The sequence below is a fragment of the Notechis scutatus genome, chromosome 3, assembly GCF_049901735.1.
Source record: "Notechis scutatus isolate UNSWTSFEM ecotype Mainland chromosome 3, rNotScu1.2, whole genome shotgun sequence".
NCBI classification, from domain to species: domain Eukaryota; kingdom Metazoa; phylum Chordata; class Lepidosauria; order Squamata; family Elapidae; genus Notechis; species Notechis scutatus.
Window position 1 is genome coordinate 204,694,029 of NC_142011.1, and position 22,165 is coordinate 204,716,193.

At 39.1% G+C, this 22,165-nt stretch overlaps 1 protein-coding gene across 11 annotated transcripts in view; it reads right to left on the reverse strand.

The window, feature by feature from the left end:
• PTK2 (protein tyrosine kinase 2) overlaps positions 1 to 22,165 on the reverse strand; it is a 216,056-nt gene that overhangs the window by 169,537 nt on the left and 24,354 nt on the right. Inside the window, exon 1 of one of the 11 annotated variants that reach the window (XM_087962238.1) lies at positions 12,666 to 12,799. The exons of 8 other annotated variants lie outside the window; for them this stretch is intronic. In XM_087962238.1, the coding sequence (XP_087818364.1) occupies positions 12,666 to 12,702 (37 nt within the window). In that variant the 5' untranslated portion in view covers positions 12,703 to 12,799. Of the gene's footprint in view, positions 1 to 12,665; positions 12,800 to 22,165 lie in introns of those variants that run through there. 2 more of the 11 variants (XM_087962242.1, XM_087962230.1) reach the window with 2 other exon arrangements.

The following is a 22,165-nucleotide window of genomic DNA, read 5'->3' on the forward strand; positions in this document are numbered from 1 at the left end:
AAATCAAATACTGAGGAGCCAATCAGAAGGGTGGATTTCTCCTTCCCGTGTGATTTCTTTTTCCAAAAATAATACAAGAGGGCAGGTCCCCATTTTGCTTTTAACTCAATTCTGACAAGACAACAGGATTGTTATTAAACAGGTATGGAGGTATTATTCCTTCCGATGTTTTATTCAGACATCAGGAAGCCTTCTTGATTTAGCATCGTGGTCAAAAGTCCATTAAGCAAGTTGTCATCAACATGCATCAGTTGTTTCTCTTTTGCACACTTATACTTATATTCCAACAACATATGGTACATGGGACAATTCCCTAAGAACGCTTAAAAGCATACATTCATGGAAAGAAAGTAACTTCCATATCACTCATGACATAATCTAAGTCAGTGGCCTGCAACCTTTTGGGCACGAGGGACCAGTTCCATGGAGAAAGGTTTATACCAGAAATTACATCCACTACAAGTAGTCCTCGTCTTAAAGCCATTTATTTACTAACCATTTGAAGTTACAATGGGACTGAAAAAAAGTGACTTTATGACCAGTTTTCCACAACCATTGTAGCATCCCCAGTGGGACATTTCACAATTTGGTCATTTGGTGACTGGCATGTATTTATGACAGTTGCACTGTCCCAGGGTCACCATTTGCAACTTTTCGGGCTGGCTTCTCACAAGCAAAGTCAATGGAGGAAGCCAGATTCGTTTAGCGACTGCATGAATTACTTAAAGACTACATGAATAACTTAACTGTGATAAAATAGGTCATAAAATGGAATAAAAACTCACTTAACAACTGCCTTGCTGGCAACAAAAGATGGGGGCTCAATTGCGATCGTAAGTACCTGTATTAAGCAAAAACCCCTTCTTCTGACTGCCACTTTCAGTCTCAAGGTTAATAGTTTAGTTTACTTTATTGTCATTGCACCTCGTACAATGAAATCAAACACCAACTTCAGTGCACATCACGACCACAACCATGAAAATAAACACACATCCTTCACCCTTCACACACTGAACCGGAAACCCCCGACACCACACCAACACTGTACTATACAGCAGAATTCAAAAGAGCTACTGCCCTGGGATAGAAGCTGTTTTTCCACCTCTTTGTCCTTGTTTTTAATTATCCTGTACCGTCTGCCGGATGGTAATAGTTCAAAAAAAGGGTGCCCAGGATGAGATGGATCTTTGAGAATGTTTTGAACTTTCTTAAGGCAGCGGGAGCTATAAAGCTCTTCCAAAGAGGGGAGAGGGCAACCAAGGATCCTCTGGGCAATGACATTAACCCTCTGGAGTGCTGTCCTATCTGCCACTGTGCAATTGGCAACCCAGGCACAGGTGCAGAAAGTTAAGATACTCTGTATGGTGTAGCGGTAGAAGCTCACCAGCAGTTTCTCATTCAGTTTGTATTCTTTTTGTAGGTCATATTATAAATTAATAAAATAGTAAAAGTCTGCCACTGTGCAATTGGCAAACCATACAGAGGTGCAGTATGTTAAAATGCTCTCTATGGTGCAGCGGTAGAAGGTCACTAGCAGTTTTTCATTCAGTTGTTGTTTTCTGAGAAGTCTCAGGTAGTATAGTCTCTGCGGGGCCCTTTTGACCAGGGCTGCAATGTGGGCACCCCAGGTCAGGTCCTCTTTTATGGTAACACCCAGAAACTTAAAACTGGCCACTTGCTCCACTCAGTCTCCACCGATAAGCAAGGGCTAGATGTCTGATCTGTTCCTTCTATAATCCACTATAAACTCCTTGGTCTTATTGGTGTTGAGGACCAATTTATTGTCTCCACACCACGAAAGCAACCGGTCCACCTCATCTCGGTAGGCAGACTCATTCATTTGTAGCAGCCCCTCAAATACTGGAACACTGCCAGGGGTGGAATTCAAAAATCCCAGCAACCGGTTCACTGCCCAGTTGCTGGGTGGGCATAGCCATAGTGGGTGTGGCCTACCGGAACTTCTGGGAGGGCCATTTTTCATCTTCCCCAGAGCCGAGGCTTCCCTTAGACCTCTGGGAGGGCGAAAATGGCCTCCCCCGGGCACTGGAGGCCCTCTGGAAGCTGGAAACAAGCCCGTTTCCGGACTTCTGGAAGGCCTGTTTTTCCCCCTCCCAGAGCCTCTGCGCAGACCCTGCACTTGCCTGCATCGAAAATGGGCTGCATGGAGACTCCTGGGAGGGGCAGGTGGGGTGGGCAGGCCGGCCGGTTGGTTCAAATACCAATTTGGCAAACCAGATGCAAATTGAACATACAGTTCGCCCAAACTGGTCCAAACCGATAGAATCCCACCCCTGAACACTGCTATCATGTTGTCCCTAATTCTTAGCCAAACCCAAATCCTGCAATAAAGTGGAAAACACCCACTAACTCCACAGGGTGCCTAATAACCAAGCGCCCCCATTGGCCATCCAACTAATTACAGTTTCCAATAACTCCCAGTGTTTCCAGAAGGCACAAAGAAAATGGTATAAAGGTAAAAACAATTGAGAATTGTACACTTCCGTTGCAACTTTCAACTGCTGTATGCTGTTGTGGATTCTCAAATAAACTTTCCCTCTGCTCCAAGCGATTTGCCCTGTGTGTTCTAGGAAAGACCAGGCTGGATTTGAAAATTTAATTCTAACCTTTGCACTAAGTATACTGGCAATTTCTATTGTATCAACAATTCATTTTTTTTAATCTTCAAACTCTAATCCAGAGGTAAGTAACAATTTGAGAGCCATAAGCATCCTGGTCAGTTGGTTGGTTGATTGTTTAGTTAGTTAGTTTATTGGTGGCATCGATGTCCAAATGTCTGAAATGATGTAAATGAAGCAAAATACACATGGTTGAGGCCTGACTTTTTTTTTTCTTGGTGTGGAGATGGAATTGAGTTTTCTTCTTGTTTTTGAAATGGTGTCACATCGAATTTAGGGCTTATACCTCAAAATGGCAGGAAAGCATATCACTGATCTCCAGCAGTTATGACCTGAAGTGATATGATAATGGCATATTGGCACATATCTTTTTTAAAATATAATTTTAACTCAAGCAAATCAAATTATCTCAGATATCCTGGAATGTAATGGCCGTTGATACTTTATAGGAATTTGAAAATATTACTAATAAATAATGCCCTTAGACATAGTCCGGGTGTCAAAACATCACATTAAGCAATATTGCTTTAATGTAATACTGAAACCCAAATTGTTAGATCTGTCAGTTGTGGCTTATCATCTAGCAAAATACATAAACTTGACCAAAATGTTAAAACTGAAATGCAATAGCCTTGTCATATAAATAAGGAGAACAAAAAATTAGGAGTATGCTGAGCCTTCAGCTATCATTATAGTACCCTAATAAAGTGTATGTCTAATATGTTGGTTCCAGATATGACAGCCATGGAACCAAATTATTTAATCCACACTTGTAAAATAGGACACTCTCAATTCAGATAAAAATTCCTCCCATCAAAATATTGGGAAATGGGGTAAAGATGATCCCCAAATTAATCCCAGGGCTCAATGTTTTGTTGCTTTCTGCACTGTCACCTTGATGAAAATTACTCAAACTTAGTCATTATAGTTTACATTATACATACACAACTTTCAGAGAACAGTGATATACTAATTGTTAACATTAAGCAATCCAATTCTATACCTCCGATAATGCATCAGAAAAGCTGCTGTGCCATTCTTTATAAATGAGTAGACATGCTACCACCACACAACAGGTAACAAAGCCACCAAACTACATTTTAATGTACTTTTAAGGGTAGATTATAAGAATACACTGGCCTACACCTCATTTTTCCACCTGAAGGCTTTCAAGGCAGCTCACATTCTTCTGCATAAGTCCTACTGAAAGGCAAGGATAATAAAGGAGTTTAAAGAAGGGAAGTTTCTCAATGTTATTTAATGACTTTCTCAATGTTATTTAATGACAGGAAGTGCTACTGATCTGAGACACCAGAATGTCTTGACAGTCCTATAATGAGGAGATATAAAAATGTAAAACAATACACTTGGTTCAATATTGTGAAGAATTTCAAACTCTTGTTTTTCATCAGTCAAAGTATTATCTAATCCATATTAATCTTCATCAGTTATAGGTATGAACAGACTTGACCTACTTAAAATGCAGGAATTAACAATGCAATTGCTTAATGCAATCTTAAAACCTATTGTAGAAAGACAGGCATGATTTAGCTAGCTACTTATGTGACATTTAGATGCAAATTCCTAAAATGGATCATGGAAATGGTCATGTTACTTGCTTGCTTAATTTCTGCTTCCAATCAGAATGTTTTCAAATATCTCTCCTAGCAGCTATATCCCACATATATCAAAACTGATTCAATATTTTAATCAGTAAACATTATTTTTAAATGTTTATAGGCATATAATCTCAAACTGGTTTCCCAAGATTCTTCCTTTCAAAATTGTTATTACAATTTTAATCTGCTATAAAAAGTATTAAACCATGACAGGACATCACGGTGAAACATTCAAACATATAATGATATCCATTTATGTCTTGTCACATGCTATGTCAACCAAAGCTAATGATGAGAAAACAACAGAGAAAAGCAAAGAAAGAGGCAAAAAAATCAACAGTAGTAAGCTTCAAACATTCTGAAAACTTTACATCAGCATAATGAAGAAAAAAAGAAACCAGAATTTTCAATCCGATCACACCACATCTAACGTATGGGATACTTTCTCAACTTGGGTCGTAAGAGTTTTCTAAATAATGCATCTTGCCAGTATTTACTGAGAATATAAATATTTCCTTTTTATATTATAGGCAGACTTTCCTGCTTTAAAGAAGTGGCAGTAAGGACCTGGTTTAAAAAACCGTATTTGAACCCAACTGATTTAGCAACTATCGCCCATGCCCCAAGATTCCGTATCCAGAAAATGTTAGCGCTGCAACTCCAAAACTCTTAGCTGAAACCAACTAGATGGGTCCTTCTCAGTTTGTGTTTAGAGAGTCTCTGCCATTCTGATTAATGGTCTGGGAATTATCATTCTTAGGGCTGAAACTAGGTATCGTCCATATGCCTGATATCTGTAGTGATACTTCCCTTTTCCGATGAACCTGAGATAGAATATCTAATGGAGAAAGTGTAAGAGGAAATGAGATTGTTTCAAAAGAGAGACCTCAGCCCAGGCGATGAGAGACGCATGACTCAAAGCAATTCTATCTTAATCACACTAGGTAAGAATTGTGCATGACAACTGTTCTGACAGACTTTCAAGATTGATGGCTGCCTGTGTGAGGTTGGTGAATTTAAGAAACAAATGCTAGTAGAGTAAAGTAACAAGTTCTTGAAACTGTCTCTGTCAAAGTAAATCTCCAGCTCAACATATCCCAGGTGTAATTAAAGTAGCATTAATTTGGGCCTCTTTGTCATGTTTTCCCCCTCCCCTTGGGCTAGTCTATCTCTTTTGCAATGGCTGTTCCTCCTGTGTTGCCTAGGCCTACGGCATGTTAGTCATTGTATCCTACAGCTGGAGAATGGATGGAGGAATGCCATCTTTGAAACAAGATTGCATGCCTGCTGAAGAATCAGGGTTGCAGCTTTGTGCTCCCCCTGATGCTGGACACTGATGCTGGACGATCGTGTAACACAATCATGGTAAGATGGGCGGCAAACAAATTTAATAAACAAACAAGCAAACCTCAATGGCAAGAAAAACCTTCCAAGGGGTTCAACGAATAAGCGAATGCAGAAGACAGACAACAGGGTTCAGTGACTCACTTGTTACTTACCTCCAGGTTGATTATTGCAATGCACTGTACACTCCAATTCAGAAATTGCAACTAGGCCAGAAGGCAACAACATAGATGGAATGTGGTCCCTTTCAAAGGTCCTCAAAAGGTCCATGTTCAAACAGCTTCACTGGTTATCTCCTGAGCCTCATATATATACACTATCAGAATGTCATATGTAATCTTACTTGGTTAGGATCAAGTTACTTGCAAGACCTCCTACTTCCTATTGCTTACTCTGCAGTTTTAGGTCATGATCCATCATGGATACATTTGTCATTCAAATTAATTCTAATTTTTCTGCAGGAAGGCCCGTGTAGTGAAACACATTGTACTGAGACTGAAGAAAATGACCCCTTTTTGACAGTTTAGGAGGTTCAAGATATTTGTCTATCCAGATCCTTTAGTATTATAAAGTCATTTTAGTTGAAATAGTATTTTTAACATATAATATTTATTATTTCATAATATTTTATTTTTCCTGCAATATTTTAAAGTTTGTTTAAATAGTGATTTTCTTTTTAACTCTATTTCTACAAGCCACTCTAGACTGTTATGAAACTGAGTGGCATGTAAATAGTCTAAACTAATAAATAAAAGCCAAATCAAAATCCATCCCCTCTTGTTGCCAATTGGTCTCTACTGATCAAATAGAAATTTAAAGGTCCAGCCTACTTGTACTATACATCCATACCAAAGATTAGAAATCCTTCTCTGATTTAAATATATTGGGGTAGTGCTAGTCAAAGAAGAAAACGAGCAATTCTTCTACAAGAGATTAACTCCTAAAGAATGTAAAAACGGTTTTCAAAAATTATCCTGTACGGATGAGTTGATAAATAAATGAGTTGATAAATCATGCATAGTTTTCATTCTTCATTTAGCCCTCATGTACAATTTCATCTGTTGGACGAACACAGAACTGAAATGGAGGGAACAAAGAAAGTCTGTAGTGTAAAAATAATCAATGTCCCTGACTTTTCTGGAACTATCATACACAGATATATATGTTATGTAAACTCTTCTATCTCATCTAGTCATAACATGACGCAACCCGGAGGCAGCAAGTTCACGCCTGCACAGAATCTGTCTGGTGATGTGGGAAACAAGCAGCTTAAAAAACTCCCTGCTTCTTTCCTAGAGAGATAAGTGCTGAATTCATTTGCTGATATGATTGTGTTATATAATGAGGAATAGCCTTGCTACCAACAAGTAAATATATAGCCAAATGGTTAAGCTGCCAAAGCTATGGACTTATGCCAAAACCTCAAAATGAATCAATTTTCAGAAGAAAAGCTGCAAAAGAAAAAACACTTTCCTGATGAAAGCTGGGAAAAGAGAATGAGTGATATTAATGCTAAATTAATTATGAATTATTCATAGGTTGAAATTTTCCTTAACTCATTTTAATTGCTTTCCAAATGGTACAAAGCGAGCAATTATACAGATTTTATGTATATTTGGATAATTTGTTCTGACATAATCTGTGAATATGCTATCAGGCTGCAAATGCCTGTTAGGACACAATGCAGCAATGAACTTAAACAGAAGACTGGAATGACGACATTTCTAGAACCAACTAGCTCGTTTTTTTCTGAACATCAGAGCAACATTCCTCATAAAGAAGATTTGATAAAGCAACTGTTATTCCATTCTGCTGTGAACTTGAGGCTAACCAATTGTGATCAGAGAGCGATCAGCTGACACAAATAACGAACAAATTCCCCTTCAAGAAAAGAGTTCTCTCCATTTCTGTCTGAATCTGTAAATCTTCCCTCAAAGCAAGTTTATTTTAGGGTTTTAAATTATTGATGCTGATTTATCATAGAAACAACTCGCCAAGTACTGCTTACAAAAACTGAAAAGCAAAACAAGAACAAACAAAGATGACTTTATATCAACAAAACTGATTTTGGGTTGAAATTCCTGAATAGACCCGGAATGAAATAAATTGCCCCAACTGGACTACAGTTTTGTCATTGGTTTCTTTTTTCTAGACATCCACTATCTAGAATATTTTTTTACTCCACAACAACTGCAACAAAAGCATTGAAATCTTGAAACTGCCAACAATTACAAAAGGAGAAACAGGCTTTAAAGTTGGAGACAATACTATGTATTCAAACTTTTCGTTCCATTCATCCAAAGAAAGAGAAAAAAATGTGAATTTATTTATGTATAAATTTATTTATAAAATGTATTGGCTGCCCAATAGAGAGCATGAATGTAATTTTGGGTAAAGAAAAAGAACAAGGGAGAAAACTATCTTCCTGCGGTAGGAGGTAACAGCATTGGGGTCTGCAGGATCTTTGCACTTTCATCAAAATGACAAAAGCTCTGTCCTTTCATGTTGTGTGTAACACCAGTGCACAAAGAAGGGGGAAAGAGCTTGCACTGTATAATATGTAGGACACTGCTTCTGTCATTCTGCCCCCTCCCTTGGCAGATACTATAACATTACATTACAAAATTTTAGGGCTGTTTGTTTTATTCTTTGTGAAATGTACTAAGGTTTTGTAACTGAAAGCTCCGAGGCATTTTCCAGAAAGTAGTTTTAACAGTGAATTTATTGTTTCCTCCAAGGCCATTTTAGCATGTATGAATTCAGATCCATTTACTTAAGCTATTTTGATTCAGGAACTCTTATTTTTAATGTATAGTAAAATACTTCCTCTGGAGATATTTCTTAGTAAATATGCACTTATCTGACATCATTAAGCTATTCAGCAATTTCTCAACAATGCAGAATTTGTCTTTAAATGTCTTTACTTCATTTAGTCACATTTTCAAATCTACACATACACTTGCAATACAAGGCTTACATTCATATGTGGACCTGTGCCAACAAGCACATTAAAATATAATTCAAGTTCTAGCAAGAACCTACAAAGGTAGAACTTGTGGTATTTGTTTTGGTGACCCCACAGTGGCCCTAAGTTAGAATAGAACAGAACAGAACAGTTCCAGTGGCGCTTCCGTCGAAGACAGACCAGAGACCGCAATAGTGTGCGGCTTTAATCCATGCTTTCCCTCTGGAAGGGTCCCTATAGGACCGGATCCATGTGACCCACCTCTCCGAGGTGGGGGAAGAGGGGGAGACCACCAGCTGGGTTGAGGGGAGCCGCATCTCCCCTCCCTGGCTAGGTATACTCCTCTGGAAGACAGGGAGAAGCAGCAATTTTAATGGCTGCCCTGAAGATGGGAAGCTGCCAGGACCTAAGTGTGTGTTGGAGCAGTGAAGTGAGCGGCGTGTAACCAGATAAAAGAACTTGAACTTTTTTTGACAACCGCAAAAAGCAGAAAGAAAGAGGCCTCATTTAAGAGTACGGCAGCGGCGAATGGAAAATAAGAGAAAAATACAAGATAAAATTTAAAAATGGAAATAAAAGAACTACAATGAAAGTAGACATTAAATTTGGAACAATATACAGAATTTGGCATTAATTAGGCATTGGATAGAATGCTGGACTTGCCTGGAATGGATTATATTTTTTAAAAAAAATCAATGGATAAAATTTAACGTTAATACAATTGAAAAGTGGGGGAAAAAAGAACTTTGAAAAGTGGAGGCAATATAGAGTGCCATATAATGGTTAAAGACATTATGTAATAAAATGAAATTCAATATAGAGAAAAGTAAAGTCCTACACTTAGGCAAGAAAAATCAAAAGTACACATATAGACTGGGTGAAACCAGGCTCAATAGCAGTAACTGTGAGAGGGATCTTGGAGTCTTAGTGGACAACCAGCTAAATATGAGCGAGCAGTGTGCAACCGCCGCCAAAAAAGCTAATGCAATCCTAAGTTGTATTAACAGAGGGATACAGTCAAGATCAAGGGAAGTACTAATACCACTCTATAAAGCCTTAGTAAGACCACATCTAGAGTACTGCATCCAGTTTTGGTTACCACATTATAAAAAAGATGTTGAGACTCTAGAAAAAGTACAGAGAAGAGCAACCAGGATGATTAGGGGACTGGAGGCTAAAACATACAATGAACGGTTGCAGGAACTGGGCTTGGCTAGTCTAGTAAAGAGAAAGACCAGGGGAGACAGGATAGCGGTCTTCCAATATTTGAGGGGCTGCCACAGGGAGGAAGGGGTCAAGCTATTTTCTAAAGCTCCTGTAGGCCAGACAAGGAATAATGGATGGAAACTGAACAAGGAGAGGTTTAACCTGGAAACAAGGAGAAACTTTCTGACAGTGAGAACAATCAACCAATGGAACAGCTTGCCCTCGGAAGTTGTGGGAGCGCCATCAGTTGAGACTTTCAAGAAGAGATTGGACTGCCATTTGTCAGAAATGGTGTAGGGTCTCCCGCTTGGGCAGGGGGGTTGCACTAGATGACCTACAAGGTCCCTTCCAACTCTGATTATCTGTATCTGTATAAGTATTGATTTTATATAATCAGTCCTATTTAGGCTAAAGGAAGTCCCATTTCAAATCTGACTTAAAAGAAAGCATAAAAACATGTTTAGGATTACTCTTTTTAACCTATTGGCTTCCTAATGTGCTAGACTTCAACACTCATCAACTACTACCAACATGGCCACAGTTATGCCTGGTTTGTAGTCATCCTGGCCATACTATGAATTCTCTCCTATACAACATCATCCCAAGCACTGGGAATGTTTGATAGTTATTCAAAACTTTCACTCTCTCTCCCCCACCCCAATTAGCTCTAGCAACTATACGGACATGCACTGTCAGTTTTCTTGGCAACATTTTTGGAAATGGCTTCTTCTTACAACTGAGAGAGGGAGGGCTGGTCCAAAGTCAGCCAGTTGACTTCACACCTAAGATAGGACCATAGCTCAAAATCTGTGGTCCAATATCTTTAAACCCTATAATAAACAAGTCCTCTAAATCTGCTAACATTATGGTTTGAGTTTTGGGTTTGAGTTTTAATAGGATCATTTTATTACATAAATAGTACTGTATTACATGGAAGTTACAGCTCTACAATAAAAAAAACCCTTAAATATTCCCTGAATATGCAATTAATATTCCTCTGTTATATATTAAACTATAATTCTTAAGATTCTGCTATTGGGAGGGTAAGCACCTATTTTAAAATAAATAAAACATAGATAATGCTTTTGAATTAGGATATTAAATGCACACTTAAGGTCTTCAGCAATAAACACTGAAAAGAATTAAATAGCAGTGGGAAACAAAAAATTAAGATAGATTTGAAAACCATCTGTAAGCATTAATAATGAGTCAGTCCATTTTGTTTGATAACACAATATTCTGTAGCAAATCAGGCAAACTTTTAAGTAATTCTTTATATGATTTTTGAACTAGTTGGGTAATGGTACAAGTATCCCACAGGTTTTGACCAATTGTGTGTCTTTTTTCCCTTTGATTTTATTATTTGGGGACATCTATTGCATCAATGCCTTGGATATGGTTCTTCAAACTGAAGTTAATATCTTACAGACGGAATAAACATACATGAGTAATTTTAATTATATAATTTCTATTTCTTCCTCTAAAAGAAGATGGCCAACGCACACGAAATGAATCAAATATTTATAGAAATAGTATTATTGAGAATATGTAGGTAGAAATTCCTTCCCAGAGTTTTAATTACCAAAAGAGTCATCATTTTTCAGTGTTTTTTGACACAAATTCAGACATCAACTAGAAGTAAATTGCTATGCTGAAGATAAACTTCTTATAACATCCCAATAAATTTATTCTGTTTAGATGAACTGTCCAAAGGCAGTACAATTAAGAAGGTAGCAATTATCACCTTGAGTTACCAGTGATCATTTTTTGGCAAGGGAAAAAGCTCTTCTCAGAAACATTTACGAGACAATTAGACCACAAACATGTTCATACACATTTCAACATCTGCTAATCAGTCACTCCAAATGTCAGTATTCTACAGTCTTGGTCCAAGATGTGACTGTAGCAGTAATGCAAAACAAGATTTTATATATATATATCCCCTTCCACTCAATAAAAAACAGCCTTAAGTTACCATATTGGTTAGATATAATGACTCGATTACAGATGATCGCTAACCAAATAGATAAATTTGTAAATTATTTTAAGACAATATTCTAAGGTGTGAGAAATATTTTGCAAATAAAAAAAAAATATGTTTAAGGAGATACAAGTTGATCTGTTTACAACTGTTTTGTTGTTAGCTTCTGGTGCTCCTTGTCCAGACTATAACAAATATATTTGGGTGGGGAAAAAGCCATGCATGGCAGTAGCTAAAACAAGATAGGGAAAAGACGACACTGCAATGATATTAAGGGGGTGGGTGGGAGTTGAACTGATTAGACAAATGCTGTCGACATTCTAAACAATATTTTGAAAAGTATACTTCTAACAACAATTAGCAGACAGGAATAGACACATCAGTTGCTGTTACAAATATAGGCTACGGGGAAAAAAACAAGAATAAGTTAGCTCCTTACTTCCTCCCCAGTTCTGTTCTACAAGTATTAGACAGAACAGGAAAAGCACACCTTGTCTAAAATACTATTTTAAAAATGGGAGGAATAAAGGTTTCTTTATATGGCAATATCCAGCCACTACTTACACAGATAAGAGGGTTCATCCGTACCATGAATCTGCTATTCACGCACCATAAACCTAACAACTTAGTGTACAGTTTTGCAAGATTACAATTTTAATTATTACAAAAATCAATTAAACATAGATGAAAGAAATGATTCTGGGACTAAACAAGGAATGTAGGGAGCTTCAGATAAAGTCTTCTTTATGCTACTACTTCCCTGTTATTCAGCTTTCACTACAAGTTAGAAACCAGACATTTGAAAAACAAATGGAACTTTCATTTTCATCAGAAATTTCCCCACAATCAGCCGGTAATCTTTCTCACAAATTACTTGATCACCCCTCAGTCATCCAAGAAATATGAATACGTACCATTACTTGCACAATTTAGAAATCCAAGAACCTGCATTTCCCCTTGCAGAGGATTAAAGCCTCAAGTGAAAGAAGTGGCGCTTAATTCCCTTGTTGTAGCTATGTCTGCTGCTCTGGGCTCCTCCTGTCAACTCTCTAAATACCCAGGAGTTCTCAAATTTCACAGTAGGCAGAAATCAAAACACCCCCTTGCTTCAAAAACAATTTACGCACCTTTAATGATAAGAGGGAATAGGGCAAAACCAGTATAAGTTTAACGGTTATAGAGGCATGCTTCATTCTTTTATTTTGAAAACTGTTTATTCTTAGAAGATCCTTCAACCCATGCTAAAGAACACAACTTTGTAGAGCTACTGAAACTGAAAATTTGCTAAATTCCCAATTTGTTAGGTAGAACATAGTTCAACCCTGAAAAGCCTGGAGCAATTTATTTATTTTATTTATTTATTTATTTGATTTGTCAATTGTTTACAAGATAATAAGTATAAGTGTATACATAGTTGTGAATACATGAGATGGGTACATATAAGAAAAATAAAAGAATAGGAGAAACAATAGGACAGGGACGGTAGGCACGTTGGTGCGCTTATGCACGCCCCCTACAGACCTCTTAGGAAAGGGGTGAGGTCAATGGTAGACAGTCTAAGGTTAAAGTTTTTGGGGTTTGGGGAAGAGACTACAGAGTCGGGTAGAGTATTCCAGACATTGACTACTCTATTGCTGAAGTCGTATTTCCTGCAATCAAGTTTGGTGCGGTTTACTTTGAGTTTGTATCTATTGTGTGCTCTTGTGTTGTTATGGTTGAAGCTGAAGTATTCATTGACAGGTAGGACATTGCAATGTATGATTTTATATACCATGCTTAAGTGTAATTCAAGGTTTTCTAGTTCTAGAATTTCAAGTCTGGTATAGGGTACCACCGGTCCGCGGCGGTCAGTCACGGAACAAAGTCTTTTTGATGAAAAACCGGTGAAGCTCACTGGAGCACTTTCATCAAGCCATTTCTACCGGAAAAGCTCACGGGCGCTGGCGCCGCCATCTTTTTGATGAAAAAGTTTCGGTGAGGTAGCTTTTCATCAAAAGAAGCTGATTCCGGGCGGCGCCAGCTGATGCGTCGGCGCGGCATAAAAAGGTTGGATCACTAAGGTATTCTACAACGAGTAGAAGAGTGGAGAACTCTTCTTGTGAAATATTTCTGGACTTTCTCAATTGTGCTAATATCAGATACGTAATGAGGGTTCCAGACTGATGAACTGTATTCGAGTATTGGTCTAGCAAATGTTTTGTATGCTCTGGTTAGTAGTGTGATATTGCCAGAGAAAAAGCTACGTGAGGATTAGGTTAACAACTCTTAATGCCTTTTTGGCTATGTAGTTGCAGTGGGCTCTAGCACGCAGATCATTAGAGGTGAGTATTCCAAGGTCCTTTACAGAGCTTGGGTCATCAACAAGGTCTTGACTATTCAGCTTGTATTTTATTTTCTGATTTTTTTTGCCAATATGTAAAACAGAGCATTTATTTGTTGAGATTTGAAGTTGCCATTTGTTTGACCATTCGGATACATAGTCAAGATCTTTTTGTAGGGTAGCAGTATTGTCTGTGGTATTGAACAGCTTTACATCATCAGCGAAGAGAACGCAATTGCTCTTAATATGATCACAGAGGTCGTTTATGTAGAGTATGAAGAGAGTTGGTCCTAGAACACTGCCCTGAGGGACACCACTATTGACAGGTACTGGATTTGATAGGACTCTCCCGATTTTGACCATTTGTTGTCTGTTTGACAGGAATGCTTCTATCCAGTTATTCAGTTGTCCAGATATACCATAGGATTTTATTTTTAGGAGTAGTTTGTCGTGTACCACTGAATCAAAGGCTTTACAGAAGTCTATGTAGATTGCGTCTATTGCTTTGCCCTGGTCGAGTTGTGTCGTCCATATGTTTTTGCAGTGTAAGAGTTGCAGATTACAGGATAGTTTTTTTCTGAAACCAAATTGTTTATTGGAGAGTAGGTTGTTTGTCTCTAAGTGGAGGATGATGGATTGGTTGATAATTGATTCCATGACTTTGCAGGTGACGCAGCATAAGGAGATTGGTCTGTAATTTTCAACTAGGCTTGGGTCTCCCTTTTTGAAGATGGGGATTACTGTGGCTTGTGACCATAGGTTAGGCAAGGAGCTGGTCCTGAAAGATTTTTCAAAGATTATGCTTAGAGGTTTGGCTATGGCAGTGGATAGCTTTCTTAAGAAGTAGGCACATATTCCATCCGGTCCAATAGATAGGGATGGTTTTAGATTGCGTAGTGATTTTTCAACATTGTCTTCAGTGAAATCGATATGTATTAGGTCATTGTTGTTATCTGTGGTACGGTTAGGAAATACTGGGCAAGATCCATTGCTGTTTACAAATACTGAGCCGAAGAATGTGTTAAAGATGTTGGCTTTAATGGTGTCGTCGTTGCAGTCTTTACCATCAGGTCCTATCAGGGGTGGGATGGACCTTGAGTCTTTTAGTTTGTTGTTTACAAAATTGTAAAAAGCACGGGTGGAATTGGTGCTTAGAAGGTTTTCTTCTTGTTTAATGTGATAATTGGTGCATTCAGTCTTTATCTGGTGGCATAAGTTTTTGTATCGGTTTTTGAAATTGGCAACGTGACCAGATTTGTTTTTCTGCCAGAGTGATCTCTTTTTGGATTGAAGTTTCCTTATTGATATGGGTAATCTTCTTTTTTGTTTTGTTTTGGGAGTTGTTGTTGGAACATATAGTATGATGACTCTTTTGATTTCAAGTAAGAATATGTTGTAATGGTCTTCAACGGTATTGCATCCAGAGAATAGAGATTGCCAATCAAGGGATGAGAGGTCATTGTCTATATGATCATAGTTGCCTTTTTTGAAGTTACGATTGGGGATTACATCATTGAGGTGATTTTTGTGTGGACGTATGTTGAGACAAAAGTCAATCATATTGTGGTCACTGCTGGAAAAGGGTTCTTTAGTTTGTATTCTGTAAATTAAATTCAAACTATTGCAGAAGATGAGATCGAGGCAGTTGTTTAGTCTAGTGTTGTTGGTTACTAGTTGTTCCAGTCCCAGATTTGTAGTAGCATTGTAGAAGGTTGTGTGTATGATTTCAGTTGTACAATTATTTAGGGTCCAGTCGATATGAGGTAGATTGAAATCTCCAAGAAAGATAAAAGGGTATGGGCAGGATGTAGCCCATGTTAGTAATGTATTTAGCTTGTTTACATGTTCGATGTCATAATCAGGTGCTCTGTAACATAGTAAGAATCGAATTGTGATATTTAAGGATAGTTCACAGATGATGGTTTCAGGAAGGGCAAGCTCCTGGGTAACTTGGATATTTTTTAGATGTAAGGATTTTTTATAGAATATAGCAACACCACCTCCTCGACGATTTTCACGATCTGATCGGTAAACATGATAGTCTCTTACTGTGGTAATAGAGTCGGGGAGAGATGCATTGAGCCATGTTTCACAGACAAATATAATGTCGAAGTTAGCCGTATTAAGGAGGATGAGAAATTCAGGTATTTTATTCACGAGGCTTCTTGTATTGAGTAGTTTGCATTTAAGTCCGGCAGTAGTTAGAATTGAGGTAGTTGGGGGCGCGCGTGCCTAGTCTTGGGTGATGGTGGATGGGTTGAGGTAAGGTTGTGGTTGAGGGTAAAAGTTGAGAATTGGGTTGCGTGGCTTACTTTTGATACAGTCAGCATGGTAGTCAATGTACAGGTCCTTCTCTCTATTGTCTAGACGGTTTTTGAGTTCGATGCGGAGTACACGGGAGCGGGCACGTTGCTGTATGGTTAGGTCAGGGCGGCAACGGAGGTTCTTGTGGTTGGTGTTGGTTTTGGCGAGTGAGTTTATAGTATAAATGAATTTATGTTTGCTTGATTCGTTTTTGCAAATGACCCTGCACAAGCGTGGGGCCACAGAGCCGTCTCTATTTTTGAGCTCTCGGTCGATGCGGGAAATGTCAAGTATTTCATCAGCGGAGATGGTTGATGCTTGATAATCTCTGATGATGTTTCGGACAGTTGTGATGTCCACCTCTAACACACCAACACACATATTTCTAGACTCCTACAAAAGATCTACACTTTGAGGTTGTAGTACTCATCCTCCTAATATTATTTAGCTTGTACTGTCTGGTCTGAACCAAATAATGTGTTATTGGATTTCTTATGCAAAACTAAGATATTAACAAATAACAAAAACCACAGAAATCCCAGTAAAACTAGAAGTGATTCTATTTGTATAGCTAGATCACTGATTTATTCTCTTAAACAATAGTGTACTAGTGTTTTAACATTTACAAAATCGAAAAGGAAGTTGAATATATACTCAAAAAATGTAGTTCATAAATTTTTCATACAGATTAAATTTAACCTGACATGATTTAAATATTTAAATCAAAGGTTCGGGCAGATGAATAATTAATTCAGTGGAAATGTAAATAGTTGTATTTTTGCAAAATATGAAACTCGATACTGCTCTAAATCATGCTCATCTTCTCTCCCAAACATTCACCAAGCATCACCTACGTTTTCAAGCTCACTTTGGATTTTTATATCTGGGATCTAAAGTACCAAGGACATATCTCATTGTGCCTTTTGTCTGACAAGTGCCATCTCCGTGGTGGGGGGATGCATATCGGACCTGGGTTACACAGGGCTGCCATTTAGGGGGGTGGGGGAACCGGGTGGTCCGAACCACGTGGTCACAACCCTGCTGCATTCCGTACCTGCTGGGCGTGGCTGCTGTGGCATCCTGCATCGCGTGGGGACCATGTTGGAGCCAGAGCTGCCGTGATCGGGAAGTCGGGGATGGGCCGGAAACAGCTCAGAGACGCTCAGCATGGAACTGCCACCATCAGGAAAACAGGGACAGCCCTGCAACAGTTGAAATGCCTGGCCTAACCAGCAGAGAGATGGCACTACAGCAGCTGATAGGTGGCGCTACAGCAGTTGAGAGGCAGCGCTATAGCAGCTGAGAGGCGGCGCTACAGCAGCTGAGAGGAGGAGCACGTGGTTTACAGCAGGGGATGGGCAGCGCACGTCATCGGGATGGGTGGGACGCAGGATTACACGGATAACCTTTAAAGGTGGAGGGGAGCACCAGGCAGATAGCCCTAACTATATTTGCTTCATGCTGGTCAGTCAGTACCACAAGTACTGCAACAAAGATAAATGAATTCCACAAAGAAACTGGTTTGTTGGTAGTTTATTCTCTATTCGTGGTTAGTGGAACCTGACACCAACATCTTCAACTGTCTTCAATACATGCCAGTTGCCACCAAGCACCCAAATTTAGAACACGTGACCATGGGGATGCTGCAACAGTTGTAAGTGACTGGTCATAAATCACTTTTTTTGGTGCCATTGTAACTTTGAATGGTCACTAAACAAATAGCTTCATTTCCAGCAATATTACAATTCTTCTTCAAGGACATTCTACTAATTTCTTTTGATACCTGTATTGTTCTCTCATTATACTACTTCTTTCAACCGCGGCAGGTATGACTGTTTTTTCTAATCCATTATCCAAATGTCTAAGGACATTCTTAGTCATCCAGGTCATGGTTGTCCCAAAGACGCTTTTTCAAGAAGGAACTGGACTTTTTGGTTTTTCTTTGAAGATGCTTTGCTTCTTATCTAAGAAGCTTCTTCAGCTTCTCAGTGCTGAACTATACTGGTATTTGTTGTCATTCAACTAAATTTTTCTAAGTTATCCACTGTTTTTTAATTTTTAACTAATCCTTTCGATTAATCTTCTCTTTGCTTCTCCAGCACACAATATGTCTAACCTCCTCTTCCTCTTTTACACCAGGTAAATAAAGATAAAGAGAGAGATAAAGTTCTGATTTTTGCGCTTCTGATGAGTTCTGAGTGACATTAATACATATTTTCAATTTTCATTTTTACTTTCTAAATGAGCTCGTATGTTTTCTTCATTCCCCCAGCTAACAAAATATCATCTGCAAATCTCTAATTGTTTGTTTCAGTTTGATCTTCAGAATGCTTTTTAAAAGGCTGAAAGATTTGGGACCTCACATATCTTAAGAGACAGACTGTTCCATAACATGGGAACTGCCACTGAGAAAGGTTGGCTCTGCTCCCAACTAATGTGGAGTGAGGACCCTTGGCATCCCCTTCTCAAGAAGCTTACATTAACAAGAACAGAATATGGTTGGGAAATATGGTCCTACAAATATACAGAAGACAAAATGTAGGTTTCATAGGTTAACACCAATACTTTGAACTGGATCTAGAAACCTATAAATAATCAATGCCACTTCTGAAAAGCAATGAATTAAGCATGGCTGAGGGAAGACTTCAAATGCTCCAGATCATTAAGATTTGCATATCCCCACCTGTTTCCTATGTCTAAAAATTTCAAATTTTTCATCTCTTGTTTTTTTACAGCACTTTGGATTCAAAGACAAAAGCTGCTTTGGAGAATGCAGGGACACAAAAGTGGCAGCTGAATGCCATTCCTTACAGTAATTGTGCCATTTCCCAAGGTAGCATAGTGTCCTCCACAGCTGTCAAGCAATCCTAGGACAATATATTTAGCTACTTACTGCAGAATAACATACTTAGTTGCAAAGCTACTAATTTGATTTCAAAGACTATCATTGTCAGAGTTGTCTATGGAGATTATCCATCATCCAGGTCATGCTTGTCCCAAAGGTGCGTTTTCAAGAAGCAACTGGACTTTCTGATTTTTTCTTTGAAGACATTTCTCTTCTCATCCAAGAAGTTTCTTCAGCTCTCATGATTAGGGTTATTTGAATTATTTCTTATACCACTCCATACCTTATACTTCTAGAATGAGTTTCTCTCCAAACTTCGAATGTCCTCCATCCCACTGGTATTTCATCCTTGCCTTTGGCAAGGATGACTGATGCTCCCCAGAGTTGCTGGGAATCAGGCACCAAAGAAATAAAAATAAGTTTCTCCAACGTTTAACAAACTGACAGCTTCTGTTTGACAAGTTATTTTATCTTATCTGAAAGTTCACCCTCACCTAAAGGCCAGATTTGTCAATGTGTCAAAGCCAGACTTTAAAACTGTCTAAACTTGCTGCCAACAGAAGTGCATATAGTCATGGCTATGGTTTTCCCAGTTGCAATGTATGGCTGTGAAAGTTGGACCGTAAGGAAGGCCGAGGGCCAAAGAATAGAGACCTTTGAACTCTGGTGCTAAAGAAGACTCCTGTGAGTCCCTTGAACTGTAAGGCGATCCAACTGGTCAGTCCTAGAGGAATCAACCCTGACTGCTCTTTAGAAGGCCAGATCCTAAAGATGAAACTCAAAGACTTAGGCCACCTAATGAGAAGGAACGACTCCCTGGAGAAGAACCTAATGCTGGGAACAGGGTAAAAGAAGAAGGGGATGGCAGAGAATGAGGGGACTGGATGGAGTCACAAAAGCAGTAGGCGTGAGCTTAAATGGACTCCAGGGGATGGTAGAAGACAGGAAAGCCTGGGGGAACATTGTCCATGGGGTCGCGATGGGTTGGACACGACTTTGTGACTAACAACAACAACAAACTTGCTTTGTGGGGAACTGACTTAATATCAAACATTCCTCCAGGATTTCCCGGTTTTGATGATTTCCTTCCCATGATGAAGCCAGAAGGAAATGCTCAGCGGCAATTCTTAAGCAGCATTATAAAAAATTCTACGTGGAAAAGCTGGTAAGCATCTTATTTACAGGAGGATGAATTATTTTCCCCCTACTCCTTTGTTGAGTGGATGTAGCTAAAATGTTTGTAATACTAGTCAGAGGGGAATTTAAATCCTGTTATCAGTACCAGTATCTGCAAAGCTAAATCCAGGCTCTTAAAAGCACCGTCCTTATTCCGTGTCTCATACTATTATCGGTGAATATCTCTCAATTCTTATCAAATCAGAGCTTTTAACATTTCAATGGAACACTTGAGCAGAGCCTACCTCGGGGATTCCCAGAAAGCAATAGTCATAAAAATGTAAATGTAAGTCCAAATACATGCTCTATCCAAATATAAATAGCCTAAAGCAGAAGTGTCCAATCTTGGCAACTTTAAGGCTTGTGGACCATGCTTGGTTGCGGAATTCTGGGAATTGAAATCCACAGGTTTTAAAGTTGCCAGGGTTGGATACAGGGGTGGGATTCAAATTTCTTAACAACCGGTTCTGTGGGTGTGACCTAATTTGTGGGTGTGGCTTGGTGGTCATGTGACTGGCTGGACATGGCTTGTATGTAAATATTATAAATATTTATCTAAATATTGATTTTTTTTATCAAAAAAAGCAACTTTTACCCAAAAGCAGGCAAAGCAGGCAGGCAGATTGAGTTGCTCACAGAATCACAGATTAACTTAGAGATCTATCTATCTGCAATCGTCTACCTGAGTCTGCAATGAAAAGCTTCAGTCCTAAGGAAGGTTCGGCTCTGCTTTTAGATTAGCTAGAAAGCAAGAAATCCAAGGATTTCCTGCTTTCTATCTAACCTAAATCTCCCGGCAGAGCAGAACAGCTGATGGTCAGGGTGGAAAAAAGGAAAAATAGCAACTTACCAAGCCAGGCATGTTGGATGGCTTGCATGCCAGGTAAGGAGTGAGTGGGCGGGGAGGGGAGGGGCCAGCCAATGGAGCAATTTGCCGGTTCTCCGAACTGCGGACAATCATGTGTGTAGTGTTTGCTAGAAATCATCAGCTGTGCCACCTGGACAGCTGACAAGTGCTGCGCTCGGGTGCGCAGCATTTGAAAATCCTCATTTCCTGCTTTTTCAACCTCAGCTGTGCCATGCAAAGCAGCTTCAGTGCTTTACAGCCCTCTCTTGCCCCCAGACAATCTGGGTCCTCATTTTACCCACCTCAGAAGGATGGAAGGCTGAGTCAACCTTGAGCCTGGTGAGACTCGAACTGCCCAACTGCTGGCAACTGGCAGACAACACTATTAGTCTGCAGTACTGCATTCTAACCATTGTACCATCACAGCTCTTATATCGTAAATATTAGTTGCATATATGCATATATGTTGATATTCATGATTTAAAACAGTGGCCCCCAACCTTTTGGGCACCAGGGACCGGTTCCGTGGAGAGAGATTTTTCCATGAACGGGGTGGGTGGGTGGGGGGGCATGGTTCTGTGTGTTGTTTGCATCCTGTGGATGGGGCTTTGCTTGCTTACAGGGCCGTTTCTGGAGCGGGGGTTGAAGAGCCTGTTTTAAAATACTTACCATGCTGTTTTTTGTTTGCTTTTCTGCATTTTACCAGAGTAGCCATGAATAGAATCCAGAGTGTGACTTCTGTCACTAAGCTTGAGAAAAGGACTGCTGTACTTCACTCTACAAGTTATTTATCCAAAGTAAAGGCTGTGCATGAGAACACAAAGAAGGCCAAATAAAGCACATTGCTAAAAGCCTTCCTGACTTGTTTTCCAGGCTTTTCAACAATAATCTCAAATGAAACAAATTTCTATAAGCAGGGTTA